Source organism: Eutrigla gurnardus (assembly GCF_963514095.1).
Source record: "Eutrigla gurnardus genome assembly, chromosome: 23".
Classification (NCBI taxonomy): domain Eukaryota; kingdom Metazoa; phylum Chordata; class Actinopteri; order Perciformes; family Triglidae; genus Eutrigla; species Eutrigla gurnardus.
The window spans coordinates 15,298,514-15,326,394 of record NC_139934.1 but is presented as its reverse complement, the minus strand read 5'-3'; the positions used below and the strand labels follow the sequence as shown (position 1 = coordinate 15,326,394).

Here is a 27,881-nt window from a genome sequence, read left to right as displayed (position 1 = left end):
ACTAGGAATCCCCTTCAGGACACACACACTTGTTCAAATAACGTTTCATTATTAAAGCATTTTTTCTGCGTTACAATAAGTGTTACAAATGAAACATTGAAAGCAGAGCAGCCCAAAACACTGTATACATGTTTGATGGAGGTGCATCGACAGTATTCTTGGCTGAGACTGAGACAGCTATTACTGCTGCCTGTCTTACTGTGTGATAAACATCTCTGCTGTGTACTTTGTCTGGTTGTTGGTTCACTTAGGGGCTCAGAGGCTTTTAAAATGTAGAGTGTATTTATTAGGAGTGAGGAGATGAGGGCCTTTGTTGATGGTTTGCATGTTCAAGTTGCTCTATATTAGCCTTGCTATATATTCCCCTGGTGATTGGATCAAATGTAATGAGTAGTTCAAGGCTCCTCTCCCTGTCAAAAGGAAGGAACTTACAAAAGCTGTGTTTCTTCACTTTGCTTCATTTATTTGAGATTTTCCACCAAGAGATTGAAAACAAGGTAGCCTACAACAAGTGGAATGAAAGCGGTGATTAAAGAAAGGACCTATGATAATAGAAACAAATGTAATGTTTGTATTTGTGTATAACCCCATAAACTGCTGAGCTGCTATCATATTTAAACTCGTCGTGTTTCTGTACTTCTAAAATTCAATTTTTGCACAACAAATAAACCTTAATTTAAAAAAATAAATTTGGTTTGCACTGTTGTAAATGTATGTTTTGCTGTGTCATGTCTTTGTATTTGGAACTCAAAAATGTGTAAATCTGAACCTGCAATTTGAATAATGAAATCCTGAATGAATGTTTTAAAAATATCTGCTTTTATTTAAAAGGTAGGTACATATTTTTATGGTATGGTTATGCATATGGATCATGTTTTTTTTTTATTGTTCAGTTTCGGAATGGAAATAATTAGGTTTTCTGTGTACGGCACTTTGCAGACGTTTTACTAGCGTCATTACGGTAGTCGCTTCAACTCCAAAAATGTAATCTGCCGTTTTTATGGATAACAAACGTTTAGCTCCCGTATCCGCTACACAAACTGTTGTTTGGTCGTTTACACACTGTCTTCCCTGTTTAAACTGTATCACATTCACGTCATCATCATTCTGTATACCAGTGGCGAGCGGTGACCGTTTACTGTGGTCATGCTGAAGTGTCAATACCATGCGCGCCCGTGGGGGGGCATTATATTTTTTAATAAAAAATATAATATGGTTAGTGGAAACAGCTTGTAGTGATCACGTTGGTCCAGAGTACATTTGATCACTATAAGCGGTTGATTACTAAAACCGAATTGTTATTACAGTATTTCACTTATTTTTTTTATGGAGAACATCATCTAAATGCCAGTTGTATAGTTTTTCAATGAGAAAAATTTAACGAAACGGTCGTCAGCGCGATCCTCTCGTCAGCTCCAAACTCACCCGTCTGCACCTCAATCACAGACCTGGTTTTCCGCACAGCATTTACAGTAACTCACTGACACGTCTCAGATAGGTAGGCGCTGCTGCCGGTGTGTTTTTAAAACGAACTAGGCTAGTAGCGCCGCAGATTTCTCATTCCCCACCTTGTTTGACTGAGAGTGTTTCGAGATGGTTTTCATGAATGAACAGGCAATATGTCGCTGTCAGACCGGATCGTTTGACGGGAGGGGGGTCGGCTAGCTAGCCATTTATGTTTCTCATACGCGCTAGCTTGAAAGTGACGGACGGAATTCTTTGCAGTCTTTGTGATATTTACTTCAGGAGTGGGCCGACCACTTGAAATTATAGCTTTCTTTTCCTCAAAAGGTCTCCGCGAAAACGGCACTGAACGCAAAGCCTGAATATAATTAATATTTTCAGCCATTTTGACCAGGCTACACAATGAATGAACCACTGACAGTTTCCCGCTGAACAATTCAAACAAGTCATTTTTGCGCATGCGCGTTGGCAGATAAGCTGCTTCACTGACAGCTTTTTTGCCATTCAAAACGCTCATCTACAGTAAACACGGCCTTTAGCAGTAACTGTACTAGTCGGTGTCACAGTGCGCATGCGCGAAACAAGCTGTCAGCTTTCCAGCTTTTCGCAAGCAAAACGGGACAGATTAGGCACGGATTTAAGACCAAAACAGTAAAACTAAGGTATTGTATAATTGAACACACTGCCAGATTAATATTTTCAATTATTTTTACTGAAGGGCTTGGGCATGCACTGCATTTATAGCTTATTATGACCGCTCGCCCATGCTGTATACAGTCTAAAGTTAAAAATCACAAACAAGTTCCGTCTGGTTTTGAAGGACTTTTCTACAAATTTGCTAATTAACCTGACCGGAAGTTAGGAACCAATTCTCGTAACAACCCGTGCAGAGTTAATGTGTAACACTAACAGGGTTTATTGTTTTTTAGTGTTTTAGTTTTTCTTTCACTACATTAACGTTCTGCTGTTACACGTTTCATCATTTGGGAATTTCCTCTGCTGTAATGATGCGTTCATGTGCTGATCGGAGAGAACATTAATCCATCGGATTAGGTAAATCAAAAAATAAACATGGCGAAAAACAATTAGTCTGCTGAACATCAGAGGATTATGAAATATGGCCATAATTTCCCAGACTTGTATTCCAGTCTTCGCCACAAATGAAAAAGTGAATTGCTGGCACTTAGCTTAGTAAATAATTATTTATAATAATTATGTGTAACTAGTGACATAGCTTGGAATAAGTGGTTATTATTGTTATTCATTAGGCCAAAAGTCAAAGTCATCTCCATGGAATTTATGAGAGAACGTTGTTGCTGTCATGTGCAAACTTAATTTTGACACAATACTTTAATTTCCATGTTACCAGAAGAAAATCTCAAAGTAGGCCTAATGAAAATCATCTATTTTAAAATGTGTATGGAAAAAAAAAACAGGTAAAAGTAAGTTGTAGTATACTTTCAATACGATATTATGAGTTCATTGTTAGTATATTCGAAATATACTATTGAACATTTTTCACCGTTTTTAGTAAACAACATTTTCACGACTATTGTACGTCATCCACACAAGTTTTACTTTTCCGGGTTCGCACGTGAAGGCAGCATCACGTCTTGTGAGAATGACGAAACTTGTGAGAGAAAACAAAAGGTTGAAGGCAGCGGTCCGAGGAGGAGTCGCTGCTGTCTCTCTCCTCTAACTCAGTCAGTCAGTCAGTCAGTCAGTCAGTCAGTTAATTAGTCGGTCAGTCAGTTAGTTAGTTAGTTAGTTAGTTAGTCCTCCGGGTGAGACGTCTGATCTCCTTCCTGTTAACGGAGTAAAACGACCTGTTGCTTCAACAACAAACACACGTTCAGGTAAGAAGACACGTGTCTCTAACAGCAGCAGTTCAATGTAGTCTAGTTAAGACTGGTAAACCGCATCATCCAGACCCCTGATGTGGACTTCTTCCCCTCCTGCCGGTCCTAGGTCAGCCCACCTCCAGGATGAATGTGTCCCAGACCCTGGAGACTGAGGAGGATCTGCTGACCTGCCTCCACATCAAGCTGTTCCACCCCATGCAGAACTCTAAGGGCCTCTACGGGCTGCTTCCTCTGGGGACCAAGAGCCGACACTCAGCGGACGACCCTCTCCGGTTGGGCCGGGACGCCCAGGTTTGCAGCGCCGCGCTCGTCGACGCCCGGGTGTCCCGCAAACAGCTGTCCCTCTCCGCCTACCGCACCCCCCAGCGCCCGGACCTGCTGTTCACCATCCAGAACCTGAGCCAGAGGGGGAAGCTGTCGGTCAACGGCGCGGCGCTGGACTACCTGGAGAGGGTGGATCTCCCGGACAAGGTCCTGGTCCGGTTCGGAGCGTATGAGATGCTGATCATCCGTGAGTCTGGCGAGGCCAAGGGGAGCTTCGAGGTGGACTTCGAGGTGCTGGCTGCGCCCCCGTCCAGAGAGACGGGCTGTCCGCCCAGCACGACGCCCGTCACGGACACCGGCTCCCATGGGACGGTCAGTGGCCCAGGTGGACTCAGGGCAGACCTGCTCGGCCCCCTTGAGACTGACGAGACAATGCTATCCATGATGTGACTTTGACTTGATTATTCGCTGTACATTAGAGTTAATGCTAGGATCCCTCTTATATAATGTGAAATCATTACTTTGCTGTTGTGTCTATTAATCATAGTATTATTTTTCACCCTGTCTGTTAATCATAGTATTATTTTTCACCCTGTCTATTAATCATTGTATTATTTTTATACGCTGTGTCTATTACTCCATAGATTAAAAAGCTGTGATCTTTATTTAATATCAGCCACTCTGAAGTGTAAATGCTTTTTGTTTCCACAATTTCAGCTCTAGCACATCAAACGTTCTTTTTGTGAATGCTGTTGTTCCCTGTTATTAGCCGGAGCATCTCAGGCAGCCTGTAGTTTCAATCGTTCTCAATAAGGGTTGGCATGTAACACACAAACAGGTCTAACCAGACCTGTGTGGGATGAAATCTATCTGCCAGCTTGAGGTCAGGTTCTGATGATAAGCCGATTAGACGAAACAAGAAAATGCATCAAATTCATGGAAACGTGTTGGAGTACTCCAGAAAGTAAGTGTCCTTACAACAACCTAATATTACTCCAAAAGTGCTATTCAGAAATCCACGTACAAACCCAAGTATTATCAGAAAAATACAGTAAAAAAATGATGTTGTTGAAGGTGTTGTATTGCAGTATATCATTATTATTACTGGCTCATCCAAGTAGTTTAATATTCTCATTGGCTTTGCAACTCTAGTTACAATAAACGTAGTATGGAGTTGTTATGTAAATGGGGTGAACATGCAAGTTTGTGGTGGAATGTACTATTAAGGAATACTAAAGTACATGATGCTTTACTCCGTGTGAAATTATCAGACAATAAAACACTTCCATAGATGTAAACGTGTTGGTATCAAGAATCCAAAGTTCAGTCTAATTGGAGAATCTTAATCTTATGACATTGATTTTACAACAAGCCGGAAATGTCAGAGAATTTTATCTCCTCGTGAAGGCAGAAGAGCATTCTAGTTCACGACAGCAGCCTTCAGGAATGACAAGTAGAGGAAAAGTCATAAACGTTTGTAACGTGATTGTTTGCGTCCGTTGGACATCTAACCCAATAAAACAGGCAAACGGTAATAACACTAAGCACCCACTACGATTTCCCCAAACTCCAACGCAGCATAATGGTGTGTTAAAGGAAGCCTCATTTCACTGAGCAAACTAAACTTTAAAAAAAAAAAGAGGAATAGAGAACTGCACTTCTCATTTCTGGCAGATCTCAGAGGATTTCTTTTTCACGTCGAGTCAGTTTCAGATAGCGTCATCATTTTTTAAAATATAGTATCTCACCATCTATGTCTGGTTACATTCCTCACTCTCACCCTGCTGGTGCCGATCTTACGATGAACCAAGTGACGGGTTGATTGTGATAAAAACACGTTGCCGCCATGTGATGGCATTTAAACATTGCAGCTGAATTTGCGTCACAAAGTGCAGATTTTGTAATACAACTTGTCTTAGTGTATATCCCTTTCCTGCACACTCGTTTACTACTAGTTACTAATCAACCAAGAAATCAATTCAGAATGAGAGAAAATGTGGTTATTTACTCAGGTTATCATGTTCAAACATTTCATACTGACAAAAGGAAAAAAAAACATTTAGAAAAGTCAATATTCATTAAAAACAAAAGACAATTCATAAAACATTTCATCAACAACCAAATGCTACAAATACGTATACTTAGTATATGTGTATAAAAGTAGTTTGAGGGTGATGAACAGTTCATAGATGCAAATATAAAAGATAATAGCAAAACCGAAGTTTGATAAAATGGTGTAGGTGGGACAGATGGATCAAGTATTCTGGCGTCATCAACTAATAAAAGACGTAACAGTCCAGACATTCCCTCCATCTCACCAACTGTAGACCACCGGAGGACAAACTCAACTTCCTGTAAAAAGACGACAAACAGGACACACTTTTGAGTCAAAGCTCACAAACCCTGTACGTCTGTTGTGGATTTCATAGTGAACTCATGCTGCCGTACCTCTATATGCAGAGCCATAATCAACTCCTGGGAATTGAAGAGCTGCTAGAGCTGCCAACGCAGAGACGTCTGGAGACAAAGAAACGGGGTCAGCGATCCCACTCATCACAACTCCTCCATTATATTCATTCTGTTCACTTAGACAAACTGGAGTGCATTAAAAAACACATTTTGAAAACAGTTTTACTCTACTTTTCCTAAAGTGTGGGAACTCTGCGGTTTGAACGCAAAAACACAAGAGGAACTCAGGTGTCGACTCATTGCATTAACAAGTGGTGTTTCTGCAGGAAAAGATCAAATGATGCCTACCTCTTTCCCTCTGGATGCTGCACATCTTCCCGAGGACGACTTACCATGAGCTGGCATCTCCTGCATAGAGTCTAACAACCTACAAAGAGCACAAATACTAAGAATACCAGGACTGCATGCAATTTGTGGTATAAATATGAAATGTTAGAAATTTTGAGAGTAAAGACAATAACGGGAACTGTGCCTAATATGTAGTATGAACTTGTGATAGGAGGAATGAAAAGGTGCAAGACGACAGAAACACGGGCCATCGCAAAGCTCAGTTTTTGTTCTTATTCTCGGAAAACCACTATTTGGCTTGACACAAGGTAGGACCGCAATAACAGAGGGACGATGCAGCTCCAGGTGAACCCGGGACAACACGCAGCACGCCAACGCAGCGTGTTTGTGGACAGTTACGGATCAGCTGTAATGATTGGTTATCAGAGGGGAACGTTAGAATCATAATCTGCTTTTTATTCATGTATTTTACACCTTTAATTTAGCCCAAAACGGCTCAAAAATCGTAACAAATTTAATAAAAAGGTGAGAAAACATCACCTACTATGTGTCAAGCGGACAAGTCGAGGGTGTGAAGGAGGAAGCTGGAGCGCGTTAAGGGGTGAACGCCTGCATATTACTACGTACATGTGGTGAGTGGTGGCTGACGATAAAGGCCTAGCCCACGAGGAATAATTTGACAGTTAAAGCGGAGTATTTGGTTTGATTCGTTTATTAAAAAGCGTTCAAATGAAAAGCAACTTGTAAAAGTAAATAAAATCATACATAAATGGTGCTAAAGATTCTATTTACGCAAGAAAAGATAACACAAAGTGTAAAAAGAACAAAACCACACTGGAACTTTTGACTTGTCATGCTAACATGTCCCGCAAACCTTCGATTAGATACAACCTGCCACACCATGTATTATAATAAAGACCCTAGACACTGCATATTTGAACTTATTTTGATTTTGGGTATGAGCACAATAAATTTTGTTTACAAAGACTATTTTTCTCTCTCATTTAAATTAATTCTTATGAGACTGTCAGTTTCTCAGAGGTCGTATCCATTTAGAAAGAGTGAAGGGCAGAGGGAGTTTGGCCTTTAACAGTACTGAGTCACACTTCACTAAGCACCTAAGCCAGCATCCTACTCTCCAAACACATTTGAGGGAGCTGAACAGTAAAACAAGCAGAGGAACAGAAAAAGCAAGTTCACAAGAATACGTGAACTGTAGACATGGAATCATATGTTTTAAAGTACGGGGCTGTCTGCAATACAATATCTTCCAGTAAGTCTCAGGCGAACGCAACGCAATCCGCCATAGACAAGGGGGATGTATAGCGCCACGTGCATCAGCAGACGACGACGATCTTGTCATATTCTAAACCTGGAAAGAGAGCACACCACACATGTCAAGGAGCGGGTTTTAGTCAGGATTCGCGCAAGAGTGATCTTTGATGTTACAGCAGCAATATCGTTAGGATTCTATCAGCAAAGTTCCGTTGTATATTGATCTCTTGGTCTAGATCTGCAGGAATTAAGAGTTCTGGCTGACGGAGATGGTTTAAAACGTGATTCCACCTCAAGCTACGATCATCAATCATTTCTGTACATATTTAAGATTTTCGTAAATCATGCCTACTGTTTATCAATGTGATTTATTAGGTCTCTTTCTCACCTTGAATTACACTCGTGTGCCTAATAGCTTGCATATCGAGGTGGTGGTGGCGGCGGCGGCGCTGATCCCTCTGTGTAGGAGTCCCTGGGGCGGGGGGGAGCTCCATACATTGGCGGTGCATACACTGGAGGCCTGGTCTGCGGGGAGAGTCGGGACCGCTCGTAGGAGTACCCGTTACCAGCTGGGGGAGCAGGCGGAGGGGGGCCTCGTCTGATGGGGCTTCGATCCCTGGCCCCATAGGCGGGCGGAGGAGGAGGGGGGAGCGCACGCCGCTCGTATGGGTCGGGAGCCCCCATTCCGAGACGTTCTCGCACCAGCGCCGAGGGAGGAGGCGGAGGAGGGGGGTTGGCACTGGAACGCCTGTCATCGTAGCCGAGCATACCGTAAGGACGGGCTCTGTATTTCTCATAGTAATCGACCATCCCATAGGCATCTCGCATGCCATAACCACGGTCGGGATACGCTGGTCGTCTCGGCGGAGGGGGCGGTGGAGGCAGAGGCGGAGGAGCGTACGCGGACATGCGCTCTCTGTAGGGAGGCTCGGGCCTGTCCCCTGGGTAGCGAGGAGGATAATAGCCTCCTCTGCTCGGCGGAGGTGGATATTCCTCCTCCTCCTCGGGTGCCCCTCTGGGTCTGCTTTTTGATACCTGAACGTGTATGCGCTTTCCTGAGAGAGAAAAAATCATTGTCCCTCAAATCTAAAAAAAGGCAGGATACGAACAGTGTGGACACCCCCAAAACTTCCTTCCATTGATGAAGAGTACAATATCAAAATGACTTACCTTGAAAGTCGGCGTTATCCAGGGCCTTCATGGCATCCATGGCCTCGTCAGAATTCTCCATGTGTACAAAGGCAAAGTTCTTGATGATGGCACACTCTTTGACCGTGCCGTACTCTTCGAACAGCCCGCGGAGCTCATCGTCAAAGCCCTTTTCTACGTTGGCAATGTGGAGCTTCACAGGGCCCTGGTTCTTCCCTCTGCTGGGCTCCACATTGATGGGTCTGCCATCCAGCTTTTGGAGATGGAGCTCACGGATGGCTTTGGTGGCTGACTTGCGGTCGTCCATATGGACAAAAGCATAGTTTTTGTACTTGGCACATTCTGTTACTGTGCCGAATGGGGTGAACAGAGCTTCCACGTCCTCCTTCCCCGTGTGCTGAGACAGGTTCCCGATGAAGATCTTCACCATTGTTGCTCCGGTGTACTTCTCTGTGAAAGGATAGACAGTATTAGACTACACGGGCCACCGTGTAGTAACAGAAAGTAACCAGTGAGAGCGCGAATGGTGAATCCATAACGTCATTATCAGGAAATAGACGGCTTGTAATCGAGACGAGTTTACGCTAAGGGCAAAACAATAAATATTAACCGTCGTCCTACTTTAACTTGTGTTATTAGTCAAAAACTGAACGACTTCAAATACAACTGTATCATACAAATATTTGAAAAGAAAATTAAGGTCGGAGAAGTTCCTGTGTGTGCACTTCCTGGTCAGAGAGCTGCTCGTCAGTTTGTTTCATTTGAATGGTTTCTATTAGCATGCTAACGTTAGCTTCGTTAGCCATTTTGTCTCATGTGACTGGAACGAAATAAATTTAGTTCAGCCATTGACATTTCATGCAGGTGAGCTTGAAGACGTGTAAAACTAGAGCAACCGTAAACACAACAGTAACAAGTAGAGAGAAACATAAAGGCGAAACTACTCACAGCTGTAATCGGCGCCACAACGAAGTCGAAACTCCACAGGATACGAACCCGTGGATTACCGGTTGGCCATAAACGCGCAAGAAGGAATCTGATTGGTGGATAGACGTGTCTTTCGAAATGTAAAGGCTCTGATTGGGTAAAGATGTGGCTCTTTTATCCGGAAAGAACCTCCTCACTATGGCGGCTCGCTCGGAATGGTTGTTTGTAAGAAATGTGTTTTCAACTTGTTTCAGACTTTTAACAGTATAACTTAATTCGTGTACAAGTTATTTATTCTCTTTTAGGTTCATGTTTTACTCTCAGCACATGTTTATAATATGTTATGGGAGACAAAAAAAAAATTACTTATATATATATACACACACACACACACACACACACACACACACACACACACACACACACACACACACACACACACACACACACACACACACACACACACACACACACACACACACACACACACACCACCCCTCCAAGTAATATATATTGTTGCTTATCATGGATGAGGCTGATAGAAAGTGAGTTGTGTAATCCAATTTTAGTTTTTCTTTAGTTAGTGAGTTAGTTTGTTCACTTGGGGGCAGAGCCACACTGCAAGATAAAAGATCTGCATCCACTGCTGCTGTAAATGTGTTCAAGCCATCCCATCATTGCTACACGTTAATCCTTTCAAACTAAAATTAAACACATAAAACATTGTTGCAATTTTTGACCCAAAATACTGTAGAACTACAGTAGCCTACATTTCTGCTTTACTGAATTATTCTAGGATGCTTTTAAGGTTACAGTATTGCCATAGAGCATAGGAGAATTATAAGATAGCCAGGCACTAAGTATATATAGCCTATAATAAACTGACACCAGAAGTTCAGCAAGTCCTATATCAGTCAAAATACATTTGATTTATGATATTCTAAAGTTATAGTTAGTCATCATTAATTAGTAATGCTTGACATCACCATACCTGCTTGTTCATGGAGTAGTCAAGCAATTGAGACAGAATTTGGCAAACCAGACTCAAACAGACAGTAATTACCTGTAGCGTCCGTGAATGCTACTAACTTGATCCGTGTCGTGCTTGTTGCCTGGAGACCGTGGGAGGAAGGAGGCCTCTGGGATCCGTCACTCCTGCTGGTGCTTCTCAGATGAATCCCAAAAGCAAAATATAAAAAAGTATGTTTGAAGGATCACTTTGTGAGTCAAGCTTCAAGCCAAGTGAGGGTGAGCCGTGTATGATTATTCAGAATAATATCCACATTGAGTGGATAGTCATAGTTCTTGAATTTTCAGTGTTTCACCATCATTCACAGGTTGATACATTCAGTAAATCTAAGTGAATTTATAAAACTGTCAAACAACCTTTTTTGGACTTCACACACAATTGGGATTGCATAAAATAGTCTTTGAGACAAATTCAACTAGTGACGACTGCAATATAATATGAATGAGTCCGTCAATCATGTTAAACCTGCAAAAAGTTTGAATTGACTTTAGCTCTGGCTGCCGGACTTCTATTAATTAAAAAGAAACGGTTGAGAACAAAAGTGTATACCAAACAATGAAAAGTCCTTTATTGCCATCAGAACATGAGTGAGAAAACCAGAGACAAAATCTGACAAGAGTGAGGAGTCGACTGTACAACCAGCATCCACACACACACACGCACACACACACACACACACACACACACGCACGCACACGCACACAGAGCAGCCAGCAGTCTTTCAACAGGATGTGAGGGGTAGATACAGGAGGATATACAGTACTCACACAATGAGGTATAAAGGTAAACACAAACATACCAGATAGGGGCTTCGTCTTCCACTCACACACATGCAACTGAACCAAGGTACAAATACTTGAGTGCTCGTTCATTCTTTAATAAAAACACAACATACAGGCGAGCAGAAATGTACGACAGCAGCATCTGGGTCATCCCAACCACACTCCCATTCATCTGTCTCCCCAAACCTTTGGTCATGTGGACGCTTGCTTGTCATGCACAATGTTGCCCTTGTAATTTAATACTTTGTGAGACTGCGACAACTTGTGAGTGAGGGAATGGGTCCCTTCCTGACTCGTATCCACCAATACAGACTTGGGCGTTCTGGGCAGATGAGGGCGGGCAAATGTTTTTGAAGTCACAAATAGGTTCTCCCTCTTCAAAGTGGAGTTTCTATGTTAGTTGGACATTCAATGTGTACAGTAGCAGCAATTCTAGTGAATGAAACGATGGCTTTGTAAGTCAGATTAATTAAACACCCTTCCCTCATGCACAGGACAGGCACCACCTACTACTCGTTAACATAAATGCCATGCAAGTTAGAAAAATAGACTGCAAACTCACAAGACGGAGAAATCAAAGTTCATCTCCAGAGAAGAGGTTGATTTCACTTCAGTTTTTTATTTATTTCGTATTTTCTAAGATGTGGAAATAGCAACAAAAAAAACTTGAGAGCGGTAACCAAGACAACAGTAACAACATGAGCAGAGAGCCACCGAGGTTTTCGAGTCCCTCTCATACTCTCATTTGCCAACCCAAACTGCCAGGTACAAGACAGACACCTCGCTCGTTTTGTTCTGTGTTCTGTTGCCGTCTTCTACTTTGCGCCATGCGGGGCGACCACGTCGACTTGCACGCACCTGCTGTGTATGCATGTGTCCTGTAAGTGTGGGTCTGTGTGTCATGTGGCTCTCATGTCATTTGAAGCTGTCCCAATCCCACAGTGTCCAGACCCCTCCCCCCCTCCCTCCCCCCCCACTAGCAGCACCCGTCCCAGAAAGGTGGTCGCCCTCGTGTGCATCCGGAGCTGTGCGCTGCAGTGGTTTATCAAGACACTAGTGTGGCTGGAAGCTAGCACCGCTGCCCCCTCCAACACAGAGAAAGAGGCACGGTATAGTTCTCTTTAAGTCTAACTATAGTTCAAGTCTGCCGTCGGTCTGGTCTCGGCCTGTCCTGTTTATTAGGCTGTATGGGAGCCATCCTGGACCCTCAAAGACCTATACAGGTACGAGGAGGAAGACACCCCTCAGGCCTGTTGGAAAGTAGAGATTCCTCACCGTGCGACCCGCCCAGGGCTGCGTTACGTTTCGTTACCTCACCCCTCCCAGTTTTTGTTTTGTGGTTGCCAAATATTTCAACTGTGCACACACACAAGCACACATACGTACATATGTACGTACGCACACGCGCTGACCCCTACGCTGTCCATTCTACTCCGAATGAGGACAAGCGCCTTGAATTTCCTGTTTGGCACCAGACTCGTTTTTCCTCCCGTTGGCCAGCCACTCCCTCCTTTCTGCATCCTCTTTTTGCTCATTTTACTCATCACTCCCTCACAGGTCTGTTCTCTTCTTGGAAGCCCCCCAAAAGAACACCTCACCCTCTTTTCTTCCTCTTGGGAAACAAAAACAAACTGAAATGGAAAAACTCAAGTTTTTTTTTTTCTTTTTCTTTTTTTTTTTTTTCAAATTCAAGGCACAATGTCTATCAATATTCCAATCTGTCTCCACTCCCCGGATCAGTGGGCGAAACATCGCGTCACATAAGCTATTGGACTGTCTGCTTGTACGCCCCCTACAGCTTAAATCTCTCTAGTCTGTACTTTAACACTGTTAAGAGATGCGTCTGTTTTGGTTGAGAGAGCGACCGCCAAGTCCAAACCAGTGATAAACAATGAACGAAATTAACATAACAAAAAAGACACAAATAACCAACAACCGTTTCAAAAACAAAAAACAAAAACAAAAACAAAAAGTCTCGTCCCGTTTTCTCGTATTCAGTATTTTTAAAAATCAAGTCATATCCACCAGCTCTTTTTTGGCAAGCTAGTTGTTTTTTTTTTTTAAATAAGCACTAAGTACTGATAGATAGGATAGCATACACCGTTAACGTGTGTTTTTAAGTAGATGCGTTTGTCGTTTTTTTGTACTTTTTCACTCTCATAGTATGAATTCAGGTATTTTGTCAGGTACTTTTCACTCATCTGTTTAAGGTTTAAGTTAATGCAAGCAGGGACAGAGTTTGCCATGGAGTCTTGCTCTAGACTTGGGTTCGCGAGGGGCAGGGTCGTCTCTCTACGAGACCCCGTTGACCAAAGTCAGGGTCTCGCTAGCCGAGGTCATGCCTTTGCTGGGGGAACCCTTGGAGGGTGTTCGCTCATCCTTCGTAGCGCTGGTCCCGTTCTCCTGTGAGGACAAACAGGTGGGAACGTGTGAGAATGGACCATCAATGTAATTTTGATCAATAAAAAAAAAAGGCTGAGTTCAATGTATGTGTTGCTGCCTGTACCTTGGGCTCGGGGCCAGCATGGTTTTCCTTCTGGGGCAGGTTCTGTCTGCTCTGGGACTCAGCACGGGATATGTAGTCAGCAACAGTCACTGAAAACATCGAAATATGTTAGAACGTATACGCTGTATAACAAAGTATAAAGCAGGTGAATTAGTGGAAAGTGAGAATGGGTTTAATTTTTATGAATATCATTGAATTATTTTATAATACCAGTATTATTCCTTGTTAATATGAAGTTACATTCTGGGCTTTGATTATGAAAAACAAGGCTTGCCATGAGCATCACTCTATGTGGCTTTTTTTTTTTTTTTTTTACAAGTTGAATAACCCTGAATGAATGTTTTAATTCATTTAAGTTTGAATGGAGGTTCTATCTGAACGTATGAATGAGGAGACAGCAGATGAAATGGCATGAGGATGCATGAATTTGTGTCAAGTTTTAACATTGGAAAAAATGAAAAAAGTAATAGCACAGAGGCTTGTAAGTTGAATAATGTATTAGGAGTTAAAATAATAATAGATAGAATGTTCATGCATACAGTAGAAGCACATACGTTGATTATATTGATACAGAATATCCTGTTCATTCTGAAGAGGAAAATGTTATCTCGTAAAAGATGGTGACTCACCACTTTCAGCTGGCTGTCTGTCACGGCTGGCTGAACCTCCCTCTGGGCGGTTGCCACGGTTACGACGGCGGCGGCTTCTGTTGCGGCGCTGAGGTCGTGCTTCGTCGTCTAACAGTCAATGAGACAATACGGGTTACAATCTCTGGTAACGTCGGGTCAGAATGTCTGCGTTTGGTTTTAATTAACAGCCAACAATTAACAACCATATCGCACAAATTATTATGAAACAGACGAAAATGCAACACTTTAGTTCTCCTCACCCAGTCCGTTCTCGCTGGGGGCGCCCTGGCTGTCTGACTCTGCAGCAGCATCCATCACGCTGGGCTCCTGATCGTTGCGGCGACGTCGGGAGCGTCTGCGGCGGTCTCCTCCCATACCTTCACCGATGTCTGCGTCGGCCAGCTCTCCCTCACCCTCCAGCAGGGAGTATGGGTTACTGTCTGGGTCCCTCAGCACTGGATACGCCACAGGATATTAGTATTGGCTAGAGTTCCCTTTTTATTGACTTTGATTTACCACAAAGACTGCATTATTAAAAACCACATTGCGAGTATCAGATAGCCGCTTACTTGACAATTCTACAATGGCTTAAAAGCTGACTTATACGTGCATTTTTCCATTTCACCAATGCACACACGCTTCTTAGAAATACACCTGCTTATAAGCACCACACTCCAGGGTCTAGTTTCTCATCTTAATTAATATTATGTGTATTATGCATGACTCAAGGTTGAAATGTAAGACCATTGTTCGTTGGTAACCTGAACGTTGACTTTAACTACCTGAGCTGATGGAATTGGAAGGCTTGGACGCTGGCCCTCCACGGCCCCGTCCTGGGTTAGAGCCTCGGCCCCTGCCGCCCCGCCGGGAGCCTCTCTCATCACCACCTATGCCACGGGGCCGCTGCTCTCTCTCGCCAACATCCTCCGACTCAGAAGCATTTGACTGTTCGGAGTTTGTGCCTGGATCAAGCAGAGACAATCAATTTAAAACGATCATTAGTTTACGACTTTTAACAAGACAGGAGTTATTTTTTCTATTACGCTCAAATGTTTCTAACTGAAATAATGTTTCAGATCCCTCATTCTTACCATATCCAGAGTACTGGCTGTTTGAGGCCCTACGCCCTCTGCCACGGCCTCCATAGGTGCGAGAGGTATGGAGGGAGTTGTTGCTATCGTCAGTCAAGTAGCCTTTCTCACGTTCAACACCGGGGCCTGCAGTCCGACTAGGAGGTGCACGGTACCCGACCCCGATCTGACGGAGCTGCTCGTCAATCTGGAGACGCTCTAGGCGCAGCTGCTCCACTTCCTACAGGACAGGGACGATGAGACAGTTGTAGATGGTGTGGTGTTATAGCCCGCTCTTCAGCATATGGCTTATTGAAAAGTTTCAACAAAATGCACCTCCCTCTGCATCCTATCCCACGCTACACCTCGATGGCCACCTGTTATTTAACACAAATGGCTGGGTAATAATGGTGCAGAGATGAGTAAAATGCCAACTACCTACAGAAATCACCTTTAAAAATAGTTGGCAGGGTGAGTCATCAATAACATGAATGATTTATTGCATCTTCCCCAACATTAAAGGGGACATATCAGTATTTTGAGTTTCTACTAGAACATATCTAATGAAACTGCAAGTGACAGAGGAAAGGGAGCCAAAAATAGGAATCCAGGCAGCCCACAAAAAAACTTGCCTTATTCAGCGGTTTGTAGGTTGGTAGGCACTCAACACTTGTATGTGCACAAATAAGCATGGGATGACATGAAAATGTCATGTCACGATCATCCAAGCCAAAATAACTGCGATTCACAATATTATCCCGTTCATCAGAAAAATATGCATAAACTCTGAAAATGGCAGGAAAACGGGAGTGCATTACCTCACATTTTGTCACCAAACAAATTTGAATTGCCCACGTCTTTTTATGTGAAGATTGTAAAAACAATGGATGAATACATTTATTTAAAGTTAACTAAACCCAGAGACTTAACAGTCTAAGTGTTTTTACACAAAGTTTCAACATGAATGGCAGTGAACGGCGGATAAAACAGGGAGGCTGAGATCTACTAAAGTAAACACTGCAGACACTGATGCACACAAGATGTGTTGAAGACATCTCTGCTAGTGGAGAGAATTAGACTGACATGGTCCTTTAAGCATCTGCTGTGGGTCTGATTTTGTACTTGTTATGAAGTCACTCTACCACTAAGTGGCAGTAATGCATAGAGTTCCTGGTACATGACCATCTTGACAGAACCCTCTGTTGAAAAACCAACAGATTTCTGACCAATAGCCAATTGAGTAAAGGTATTCGTGGTAGGAACGTGGTTAGGAAAAGGCAGTTTTGTCTTATTGGTGGAAAACGGCTGGATGTCCCTTGAATAACAAAATGGATGTGAAATTGTCCCCTCACTTTTAGTCTCTTTGGACAGAGAATAAATGAATACCACGTTGAATAGCCCACTTGGTTGCTAAGATTTGTCTAAAACTGGGAAAAGCAGTTGTTGACAAGGGAAACTACTAATGATGAGTGACTGTTACACCGTGACCAGTCAATCCCACAATTCTTCAGCAATGAAATATCATTTTGTCGGGGATCCCCCAGACCACCATTCCCAACGTGACAACCAACACTCTCACTCGCAGCACTCTGACAAACACTAAAATTTTCAGCCAGAATAAAGTTAAAAAGTTATGGCTTCCTCATGTTTGCTTTCACTTTAATTATATCTTATTAAAACACCACAATTTATTTATTTTTTTCCAGCAAAGCTACATATGCCATCTCCATAGATGAGGGGGATGGGCATTGGCGTCTCATGACATCAGTGCAATGACTGCAGTTTCTATAGCGGTATAGTGGTGGCTGGTTCGGAGGAGGGGGGCCTCACTTCGCAATGTGACAGCTGCCTCCACCAACGACAGCTGAACCTTAAGGGAGGCGTAAAGGAAGTGAGGCAGGGCAGGGGGTCTGGTGTTATTTTTGGAAGTTGAGGGTCCAGATAGCTGGTAATCTAAACTTGTGTACCCTTTACCCTACCCCAGAGAGAGGGGCCATTTATAAAAGCTCATGAGGTAAGCAAAACGAGGTGCTCTCTACAGCGGTCCTCATGTGGAGCTGGCCAGGGGGGAAACAGGTGAATGACCAATATGAAAAGACCTTGCACATACGCCCACATTTCCTCACAGCACCCTGTCTTAACCCCACACATGTTACATTAAGGACATGTGCTTCAAGGAAACCGCTTTCCCCCGACTAAGCGTCCAGATATTTTGAGCAGAAACCCATTTGGAATCAAAGTCTGTCATGCAGGTCTCTTTTATCCCAAGTATTTTTGAGTGACAGGAACAGTGAACAGGCTAGTGCTGCCATCTACTGGTGAAAGTGGGGGACTAACCTGGAGGTAGGACACATGGTACTCCAACAGAGCCTGAGCATTGCTGATGTTCTCCTTAGTTCCCACAAACACGAAGGGAACCAAGCCCTGATAAAACACAGAGGGGAGAAGTTGAGTGTATTATTAAAAAAACAAAAACAAACAACAATCATTACTTTAGATACTGAGCCCCATTCATAAATAACATTCTAAGTGGTGAATTACAAACAATTTCTGGAATTATTTGAATGTTTTAAAATCACAGGAAGCACACTCAAAAGATACATATCAACCCATCAGAGACAGCTGACTGCTAAGTGCCAACATGCTGCGTGTGTAATGAAAGCAATGAAAACTACAAAGCAGCAGGAGTGAACAGTGTCAAAGCAGATAGAAGATGGGATCTCTACACTCTGCTGCAGTTAATGAGCAGGGTTTCAGAGAGCCGGGTGGGGGTGGGTTTATAGGGGACTTGTGAGGCCAGCTGCACGGTTCATTCACCTCTTTGCTGCCGGCGGTGTCGTCCTTGCTTGCCCCCTGCCTGGCTGCCTCATCCCGGGGAAGTTTTTTGTCGTTGTCTCCCTCAATCCTGACACGGACCACGCCCGACTTGTCCACAATCTCCTGAATGACTTTGCCGTTCTTGCCGATGACTTTGCCTGTGCACGAGGCAAAGGAGGATAGCGAAGAGAGGGTTAAAGGAATATCATGGTAATAAGAGTGTATAAGGATGCGATAAGGAGGGTGTGAAGTGGGACAAAATGAGCTCCCTCTGGAATGTAGCTCACTCACCGACAAGGTTCCTGGGTACCTGAAAGTAGTCTTCTTTGAACTCTAGGAACTCTCTAGCCTGCTTTACTGCCTCTGGAGACTGTAACACACCACAAATTACACTACAGTATATCCATATATTGGCTCAGGAACATACATAAAATGGCACATGAGCTCATTATGAAGCGTACCTCTCCGTAGATCCTGAATGTGCAGCTTTCTTCCTCCAACTCGATAGCTGTGACACCAGGTACCTTCCTTGCCTGCTGGATGTTGGCACCATGGGAGCCGATGGCTAAGCCCATGAGGTCCTCCCTGACTTTCACCTCCTCCTGGTATGCCGATGCTAACTGCTTACTCGTCTAGGAAGGGGAACACATAGGTGGTTTGTGTGCAAAGGTGTTGGCTAGGCCTTCTCATTTTTCAATGACAAATATGCATCTGTCCAGGCAAAATCCATTTCACAGAATGTGTGCACGTGCAAGTGAAGGGAGTATCTTTACCTCCAAATGTTTGGTGGCTTCTTCGTTGCGGGACATAAGCATAAGCTTGGTACGGATGCTGCGGAAATGCATGTCACTCAGAAGAGTTGCACGCTTTACTGTGGTTTCATTTGTAGACTGAAGAGAAGAAAAAGGGCTTGAGTTACATTTCCTCTGAGTCAGTGTCCGTAGACAGGAGAGAAGTAAAGGTTCCAATGAGTTACATTATGATGTGTTGAATCCCCGTTCAGTGAAAGTAAGTATTGGGCAAAGGTAAATGATAACGTTCTGATGATGTGTTTGAATGTATTTGTTTAAACTGCAGTTTTTGGTGAGAAACTTGAATAAATAAGACATGTTATCACAGCAATATAAAATAGAAATTAGAGAGGTAATTATGACCTGTTTTACTTCCTAACAGAAGCTCTAAGCAAAACATAATTAAAACCACTAATGCAAAGACTTTTGAAATCAATAAAAAATGTAATATTTTATTTCCAATTCATTAAATCAGTGTATTCATACAGATAACCCCAATAGATGGCTATAGTAAAATAAAAGGAGAATATTTAGTAATTTGACAGTTCGTCCTGAAAATCTTTTCAACCTCCCTGAAATCAGTGTAGTGTTGAAAAAACATTAGTTAGTTAGTTTGTCTTGAACCCTTGTATATCAGTTACTTTAACAAAATTAAAACGATCAGTTTTGGCTGAAACATCTCACAAATCGGCAATCAGTATCAGCAACAAAGAAAAAACATAATTTGGGCATCTCTAAAAGTTATTCAAGATCAGGGTGGTAATTTTTATGATCCATTGCATCCCGACTGACAAAGTTGTCCAAAACGTAGAATCACAATTTTGCCATTGTACTTGATTTGTCTAAAAAACTACAACTAAGAGAGGCAGAAAGAGGTGGCAAGAAATGGGAGCTGGATTCAAATCTCCATCGAAGTAAGCCTGTGCAACAAAGCCATGCACTTGTTCATGAGGTGAGACCAAGCTGAAGTGTGTTACTCACCAGCACAATGAGTTCGTGTGTTTGGGCACTGTAGAAGATGCAGTTAGCTCCGATAGCTTTCCTGAACTCTTTGTGAATGTTGTCATTTTCACAGCTGTTGGTAAGAAAACAATCCACAGGAGAGTCAGCCTTGTTGTTCATTTGTCAGCAGTGGGCCATTATAACATCACGGCTTACGGAGTTTCGCCTTGTAAAATCAGTTCTACACCAGAGAACACCTTAACTCATTATTTACCTTTATGTACTGCAATTTATCAGGCACTGATAAAGTAGGCCCAATACATCTATCATTAGGGTGCAAATTTGACAATTTAAGGCCACTTACATGTCCCTCAGGTCTTCCGGGACAGGGATTGGGACCTTCTGGAAGGAGTTTCGAGAGGAAGGGCTGTTGGGGTTGAGGGGCCTGATGCGCTCTGCTGTGACAATCTCGTTGTATGTGGCGTCGCATGCTGCGTATTCAATCACATAGAACTGAAAGTAGCACACAAGAGATACAGATTTTTAATAACGTAGCCAGAAATCTCAAGACACATGAAGGTTTGACAGCTCGGACAACCAACGTGAATTGGAAAAAATACATGGCAAGATATATACAGCGCATAACTTCTGTATTCAATTCATATAAAAATTCTGAATTTGCTGTCAAATGAAAAATGAATCGACGTCTCTCACAATAACAAATGATACTTAACATAATACATACTACTAAATAAATTAATTCTATAGCTTCATTCATCTATTTGATGAAGCTACATTGCACTCCTTTCCCAGTTTCTTCTGGTTTTGAGAAAACAAAAGGATGAAACAGAGGAAATGCAGAGAAATAATGTCGAGAAAGAAAAAGGGGAACACAGAGTGGGTGAGGCAGTGAGATAAACATTGCAACCTCCATGCTCAAAAGGACAGAATTAAAGTCATCAGTCAATGCTAGACATTCCTGCAGGCTCTTATCAGACTGCTCCAAATAACAGCAGTACACCAGCAGCAGCTCCCCCTGGCTAAGTAGCACTACACACTGTCCTTTCCATATCCCACTGACCCACTATTCAACCCGCAGCTCATGCTGGTGGTGACTAAGAGCCATTTCTGGATCATTCGAAAACTTGAAAGATTTGTCAAAGTAAGCCAATTGTGCCTTATAGACTTGGCATGGTGGAAATCCATTTTGTCACAATGAGTCTGCGTGAAGAAAAAGCACAGGGTTTTATGGGAAATATAATTTCAAGGTATGATGTCAGACCACATCAGGACATTACTCTCTCTTTCGGCTCATTAGCCAGCAGTTACTACAGGCTGGTATTCACTCTACATAAAGCAGCATCAGAGCTCAATAAACAGTTACTGGAAAAACAACAAAACACTGATGGCAAAGAGAAGGATAATAATAACTGCTTAGCATTTATTACTACTTACTACAAGATACTGAGATGCAGAGGGAGCGAGCATAGCTGGATGTTATCACTGACAATAATAATATTAGTCCTTTTCAACCTAATAGCTCGAGGGATTTTTACGCCCCAGGAAGTAAAACTCCTGTGCTTTGGTGTTTCCACCGCATACAAGATGCAGTGAAGAGGAGGCAAATTATTTATTTCATAAATTACATTTAAAAAACAACAACTGCTTTGCTGTGGTTTGTGACAGAATACTGTTGTTCTTTGTAATTAACAGTATGTTGTTTGAATTCATGTTTACATGCATCAGTGATGAAACCATTTGCAAATAAAGTTTCTGTTTTTTCCCCTACTGTACCTCCTTTTTTCCATAGATAATGCTTTGTTTTTGGAAGCACTTACCTCTCCCTTCATCATTCTGACACGGGCCAGCCACCAGCCACATGGCTCCTGTTCATTGGCCCGAGAGTAAACCTGTGGGGTGATACATAGTGAATGAAAACACCCTTCAACTCTTTCTTTTAGACAGTTTGTAGTGGGAAGCAGGATGCAAGGACAGTGGACGTGGCCATGGCTGCAAAAGCAGACAGGATGATTAAGTGTGCAACTTTTGTAGTTACAATTTATAATCAAACGTGGCCTGATGATGTTCAGTAGTCTCATTAAGTCACATGTCAGAATCCACCTTTTTTAAAGATGTGTAAAAGCTTCAAAACTCTGTGGTGAAATTCTGTTGTGCTTGTGTTAACCACAGACTATATTTAAGGCAACTAACCAAAAGTTAGAGACAAGGGAAGCGAAAGTTTTAAAGAGCGGATTGTTTCATTTTAAATGTTAATTTAGGGGTCGCATGTATGCCCTGGAATAGTCAGTCAAAAGATCCTTCTGGTGAAACACTAAGACACCGAGGCCTTGGAACATGAGGTTCAGGAAACCTACGGTGGATGAGCGGAGCCAGAGAGATGCAAAGCGGGGGGCCTTACCTCCACCTCTTCTCCTTCACCAATATCCTTGTTGTATTCGGCTGGAGGAGGCAACCGCACGTCACTGAAGGGCAACTGTCTCTCTGGCTGCCAGCTATGGCAAGACAACAGACACAAAACAAAAACAAGTGTCATTTATCAACACCCACAGGTAACAAAATGGAATAGTGTTACACAGTTTGACATTCTTGCTGAGGCTCCGTTTGACCTCATTGGGATTGTAATGGCACGGCAACAGACATAATGTTAATAAAAATGAAAAAGGATTTGTTAAAAAAGTTCGAGGAACGGTGTCTGGATAGTGAGTGACTATGGTAATTTTATGATGTACTTCACGTTAATGAAGAACTTGAAAATAGCTCATAAAGAGTGCCATAAAGTTCAGTAAATGACCGGCTCATTGAATATTGATATCTTAAAAAACCTCTCATGCCAATTTTGAATCCAAGATTTGAAAAGAATCGTCATTAAGTGCCTTATTACTATCATTTATGAAAATGTATTTTATTCATTCACTATATCATACTACTCCATGAACTCCATGTGCTTAGAGAAAGTAAAAGGAGAAAGAGAGGGGGGGTCGTCCCAAAAATGACACAGGCCACCATACTGCCTCCCCCTACATACCTTGGGTCACTATTTTTAGGGGCACCCTGCTCTGCATGCTGAGATAAAGAGCAGGATCAGGGGGGTGGGTAGTGGAAAGAGACAGTAGGTGGGGCTACGAGTACTTGCTATCAGGATTGCAAGGGCAGGAGGGATCAGAGCAGGAGGTAAAAAAAAAAACTGTTAGAGACATGTACGGACAGCTGCACGCCAAGCACAGGTGCTAAAGAGGACCATTTTGATTGCATGGGTAAAGCACCATCCTGGAGCAGGCGTAACTCAATTACAAGCCTAATTTCCCAATGTGTGGACCACTATTATAAAAGCAGACATACAGGAGTGGTTAACTGAAAGAGGAAACTTACTTGTTTTCAAAAACAATTGTGAGCGAGTCTTCGTGGACATCTTTGATGTAACCCTAAAAGAAAACCAGAGAACATTAATCCTGTGAGTTCACAAGGCAGACAATGATGAGGGGTGGGGCTGTGAGGGTTTGATTTTGCATGGAAACAGCATGAGAGAGCCGACTTGTGAGCCATGCTGGGCCAATACTTTTGACTGTTGCTAAAAAAGACCATCCGAGGCTTTTGGGAAGCCAAAACGTCACGTCACATCACATACACGATTCTCTGGCTGTGAATTCAGTGCTGGATAAAGTGACGACGAACACTGACTCTTCCTGACAGCACAGACAGCTTGGAAATTTCACACAGACACTCACAGACACACACAGTCACGCAATTAAAATGCATTCATTCATTCAACTTTATCATTGTGTGCAAGTTGCAATACTGAGGAGAGGCGTGTTCACGAGGGCACGTGTATGGGGAAGACAGGCGCTCACTCAGCCTCGCCTATATGGACATATTAGGCGACAGCTCCGAAACATCTACTGCGAGAGAGATCTCTTAAACATGTTACTTGTCCATCCACAAAATCTGTCCCGGCATGTCACATAGTTGGACCAACAACCCCCCACCATCAAGCAATGACGAGACTGGTGGAAAGTGGTGGGTGTGGCGTGACTCTCAGTGTGACACTACCGTATATGGGACAGAGAGGTCAGACGGTATCTTATAAGCATGCATGGCTGTCGGAGTGGGGTTGTGGATTCACCTGCTGGGAAGGTGCTGCCTTTGCATGGCAAGAGCTGGCTAGGGTTTCAGCCGGGATCATGGGGAATGTGTGTGTAGACACATTAAGATTGTTTTCAGCCTTTAAGCAGACTCTTGACTCTACTAATATATTGCTGTTCTCTGAGGGTCCTAGCTAATGGTCAAAACGTGTCTCTGTATCTACATGAATGGTTAGCATGCATCTCCCATTGCAGTATCCCAGTAGCTCAAGGGCTGGCTAGCGTCTGGAGAAGAAACCAGCAAAAATAAGTGCTCATCCTCAAAATGTCTAAAGGTTGCATTAGGAGACAGCTGCATATGCATGTAATGTCAGGTTGACTATTGCTTCCACCAAATATTACCAGGTCAAAGGTCAGGCAAGCCCTCTTTCTAACATGACTGGTGGACGGTGGGGGCAGAAAGGGGTCTCGGGCAGCTTTCTAATGACGTTCCTTCACCCTCAGGCCAGCAGCCACATGAAGGTCCACGTGGTGAGCTAGACCTTTCGGACCAGAGCAGGCAGGTGTGCAACCTCTCCGAAAAAATTATGAAATGAGATGATTTTATCTTTTCCATACAAGACGCCATTGCATTTCATAAATACTCATTTGATTGCCCTGCTTATGATGCAGTTTAAATTATTGTGCAAAAAAATCTTTATTGATGCAAGACATCCAGCCAAAAAAAAATAGAAGAGAGAAACTAATGTGGAAAATTACTCGCAATTAACGGAATACATGTACTCGTTGAATCCTCATTTAGGCTTTTATCAGCTTGCCGGACATACGCTTGCTGCTGCAAAAGATGCAGACGACAGGCAAAACGAGATAAAGTGCAAGTTTCATGACAGGTTCATAAATATGATCCTGATTCATAATTAAAAAGAAAAAACTAATTGACTCACACTGACACCACAGTGAATGAAGTGAATTCAAAAAGCAAAAATTATTTTACCCCATGTGTCAATCATAACAGGAAAAAAAAAGGAATGAAGATTTTTGCCCCACTCCCTCCCATCAAGGGCAACATATCATTTACTTGAATATGACATTTTGAATGTCACTAACACAGTTAAGTGTCCATCTCATAGACATCCACAAAATGAGAGCTGTGAGATAATGGAGGTAATAGAGAGGAGTGCAAGTGTTCATTCATTCCAGAGTCAAACTGTCACCCTGTAAAACAGAACGACAGGTGAAGCACCATGAGGAGAGTAAATATAGGCTCATCTCTAAACCACCATGTGGTCACTGAACCATCTAAACACCCAAAGACAAAGAAGAGCACATGGAGAAGTAAAGCTGTTTCAACTGAGAGCAATAAAAATGAGAGATGCCACAAAAGGTTAAGACTAGAAAGCAGGGGGAGAGTAAAGGGGGGGGGGGGGGGGGGTAACTAAAATTCCATAAAATTATATGGGAAACAATGTTCACCAAGATCCAAATCTGTATGACTGACTAATAAAACCATGCTGACATTTAATTAAATTAAATGCAATTTTAAAGTCACAGAGTTGCCATGTGAATGTGATGTTTGAAAACAAGGTATGACACAGCAGCAATAAATACTTTACGTCGTGTTTTAGATATGAAACTATCATTTCTGTGGGAAATGAGGCAGAATTGAAACAGAAACAGACACCGTCAGTACTTCCTTGTCAGAGCAATACACATAAGACCTAATGTCCAGTAGTGCCGGGATGAGGGTTAGGGGACAAAACAAATACGAGGTAGCCTATGTGAACTTTGATGTTAGCAGCTCATCATTCTTGTAAGCAAGAAGTGCACAACAGCTGTCTGATTAGCAGCTCGCTTCGAGTTTAAATGCTTGAATCCCACATTTCAAGAAAAAGCAAAATGCTAGGAGGAAAATGAGGATTACTGTATGCCGTGTCAAAACGATGGGAATCTGGTCCCACTATTATGACCTGTATTCATATTGACATTCGTTAAAAACAACCAAAAATAGGCCATACATGGTGATGACAAGTGTAACATTACCTAGCTTAACAGCTAGCTGGAGCTAGCTACCCACCCCACAATGGCCAACCCTAATGGAAGGCAAAACCATCCCCATTTGTCAGAACTGCAGCTAAGCTAACATCAGTTCAACCGTAAATGTTTAGCTAGAGCTGGGCACAACCGGGCGAAACCTAACGGCTCTTAATGAAACTTTTAACTGGGACAACTAGAAACTACGACTGTAACCAGGTTACCTTGTAGAAGGCCCCATTCGAGCCGCGAACTTCCACAGCCAGCCCGTCCATACTTGTCGGTAGGTCCCCACAGCTGAGCTTGTCTGCGGGCGGTACGATTCCCGGCGAGTCCGGTAACGGGACGAGCCCCAGCTGGGCCGGCCCGTCGCCGCTATCCGGCCGCTTGTGGATTTCCAGTGTTTCGGGTGGTGGGAGAGGGGCAGAGGTGAAGGGGTTGGGGGAGATGGGTGTGATGGTGCCAACTAATCTAACGCAGTCGCTGTCTCCAAGAGCAGCTCGTCGTGAAGCTCCGTTGTCCGTTATTGTCTGAATACGGGATTCGGTGCTCGTGAGCTGAAAGCCACGAGCAACGGTCAAGTCTCGACGTGCGCGAGGAGGAAAAGCAAGCTAATGATGCTACGGCAGGAGGATGCTAGCTGATGGATAATTAGCTGGGAGGCTAGCTATCAACACCTTGATTCCGTCAGTTTTCAGGGATGCTAGCTGGCTAGCATTTGATAGCCTGGCTGCGTTCGTTAGTTGTGCGTGTGGCGCAGTCGTTGCGTTGAATAATTTCACAGAAGTCGTCACCGGGGATCGTTCCTTCTGTCTGTGGTGCAATTTTCAGCGGCGTTTCTTTCCCAAAAGGCGTTAGCGATGCACTGCCGCCCGGCGACTCCTACTCCAACTACCCGTCCCCACAAACACACGCCGATAGAGTGAATCTGTGGGACTGAATGACCTCGAACACCCCACCCCTCTATGACAAAAAATACACCCATTAGAAAATAACGGTTTATGATTGGTTAAAAACCTAGGCAATCAACACTAGCCGTCATTAATTGGTTTAGGAAATAAGGGCTGGGCTATAAGCGTGACCAATACAATGTAGAGAGTTGCATCCGAACGCACTTTATTGGTTTTACCCTGTGTCAGTTATAATTTTATTCAAATTGACTGGCTCCCATATCTAAATTTGCCCACTCATTGATGAGAGAGGACTGCTAGCCATTGTGTAAACAGCATTACAGTGAAGTTACTATACGTATCATGGATCAAGCAAACATGACATCACATGTTCTAAACACCCATATTCGGATGGAAAAAGGAAAAAACCCACGCAGAAATTCAGTTTTTAATGCTTGTTAGCACATTTGTCATCTTGTCTAGGTCTGAGCCCTTATTGCAATAGAACAACGAGCTAAGAAGTATAAAACTCTGTGGGCAAAGTTAAGTATGGGTATAGTCCCAAAGCACCAGGAATGCAGCACCAAGAAGACCA

General features: G+C 43.1%; 3 protein-coding genes across 5 annotated transcripts; 1 reads left to right on the top strand and 2 right to left on the bottom strand.

Moving 5' to 3' along the window:
* Nucleotides 1–3,097: 3,097 nt before the first annotated feature.
* Nucleotides 3,098–4,265, top strand: tifa (TRAF interacting protein with forkhead associated domain). The gene is made up of 2 exons (XM_084002292.1): nt 3,098–3,320; nt 3,433–4,265. The coding sequence occupies exon 2, from the start codon at nt 3,450–3,452 to the stop codon at nt 4,038–4,040; it is 591 nt and encodes a 196-aa protein (XP_083858418.1). The 5' UTR covers nt 3,098–3,320; nt 3,433–3,449; the 3' UTR covers nt 4,041–4,265.
* Nucleotides 4,266–5,575: 1,310 nt separating this feature from the next.
* Nucleotides 5,576–9,787, bottom strand: LOC311008574 (RNA-binding protein 4.1-like). Of its 3 annotated transcripts, XR_014596531.1 has the most exons (6): nt 9,720–9,787; nt 8,793–9,221; nt 8,011–8,677; nt 6,348–6,426; nt 6,039–6,107; nt 5,576–5,942 (listed from the first exon to the last, which is right to left on the bottom strand). XR_014596531.1 is itself a non-coding variant. In XM_084002290.1 (4 exons), exons 2-3 carry the CDS (start codon nt 9,199–9,201, stop codon nt 8,031–8,033), a joined length of 1,056 nt encoding a protein of 351 aa, XP_083858416.1. In that variant the 5' UTR covers nt 9,202–9,221; nt 9,720–9,787; the 3' UTR covers nt 7,044–7,719; nt 8,011–8,030. The 3 variants fall into 3 exon arrangements, 1 of the variants encoding a protein (XP_083858416.1); XR_014596530.1 differs by having other exon boundaries at nt 6,039–6,426; XM_084002290.1 differs by lacking the exons at nt 5,576–5,942; nt 6,039–6,107; nt 6,348–6,426 and adding an exon at nt 7,044–7,719.
* Nucleotides 9,788–11,272: 1,485 nt separating this feature from the next.
* Nucleotides 11,273–27,321, bottom strand: fxr2 (FMR1 autosomal homolog 2). Its single transcript, XM_084003535.1, has 17 exons — nt 26,621–27,321; nt 23,656–23,708; nt 22,685–22,778; nt 22,104–22,175; nt 20,630–20,778; nt 20,305–20,398; nt 19,306–19,422; nt 18,994–19,164; nt 18,824–18,902; nt 18,533–18,690; nt 18,053–18,139; nt 15,737–15,956; nt 15,428–15,607; nt 14,906–15,100; nt 14,646–14,753; nt 14,017–14,105; nt 11,273–13,913 (listed from the first exon to the last, which is right to left on the bottom strand). Exons 1-17 carry the CDS (start codon nt 26,669–26,671, stop codon nt 13,803–13,805), a joined length of 2,028 nt encoding a protein of 675 aa, XP_083859661.1. The 5' UTR covers nt 26,672–27,321; the 3' UTR covers nt 11,273–13,802.
* Nucleotides 27,322–27,881: the final 560 nt, after the last annotated feature.

What these genes read in the sequence shown, in the direction of transcription:
- tifa (XM_084002292.1), top strand. Translation starts at nt 3,450, where the DNA reads ATGAATGTGTCCCAGACCCTGGAGACTGAGGAGGATCTGCTGACCTGC.
- LOC311008574 (XM_084002290.1), bottom strand. Translation starts at nt 9,201, where the DNA reads ATGGTGAAGATCTTCATCGGGAACCTGTCTCAGCACACGGGGAAGGAG. An exon ending in GGATAACGCCGACTTTCAAG is followed by an intron (nt 8,678 to 8,792) that starts GTAAGTCATTTT and finishes TTTCTCTCTCAG; the next exon opens with GAAAGCGCATACACGTTCAG.
- fxr2 (XM_084003535.1), bottom strand. Translation starts at nt 26,671, where the DNA reads ATGGACGGGCTGGCTGTGGAAGTTCGCGGCTCGAATGGGGCCTTCTAC. An exon ending in CAGACAGCCAGCTGAAAGTG is followed by an intron (nt 14,106 to 14,645) that starts GTGAGTCACCAT and finishes CGATGTTTTCAG; the next exon opens with TGACTGTTGCTGACTACATA. An exon ending in ATGCTGGCCCCGAGCCCAAG is followed by an intron (nt 13,914 to 14,016) that starts GTACAGGCAGCA and finishes TTGTCCTCACAG; the next exon opens with GAGAACGGGACCAGCGCTAC.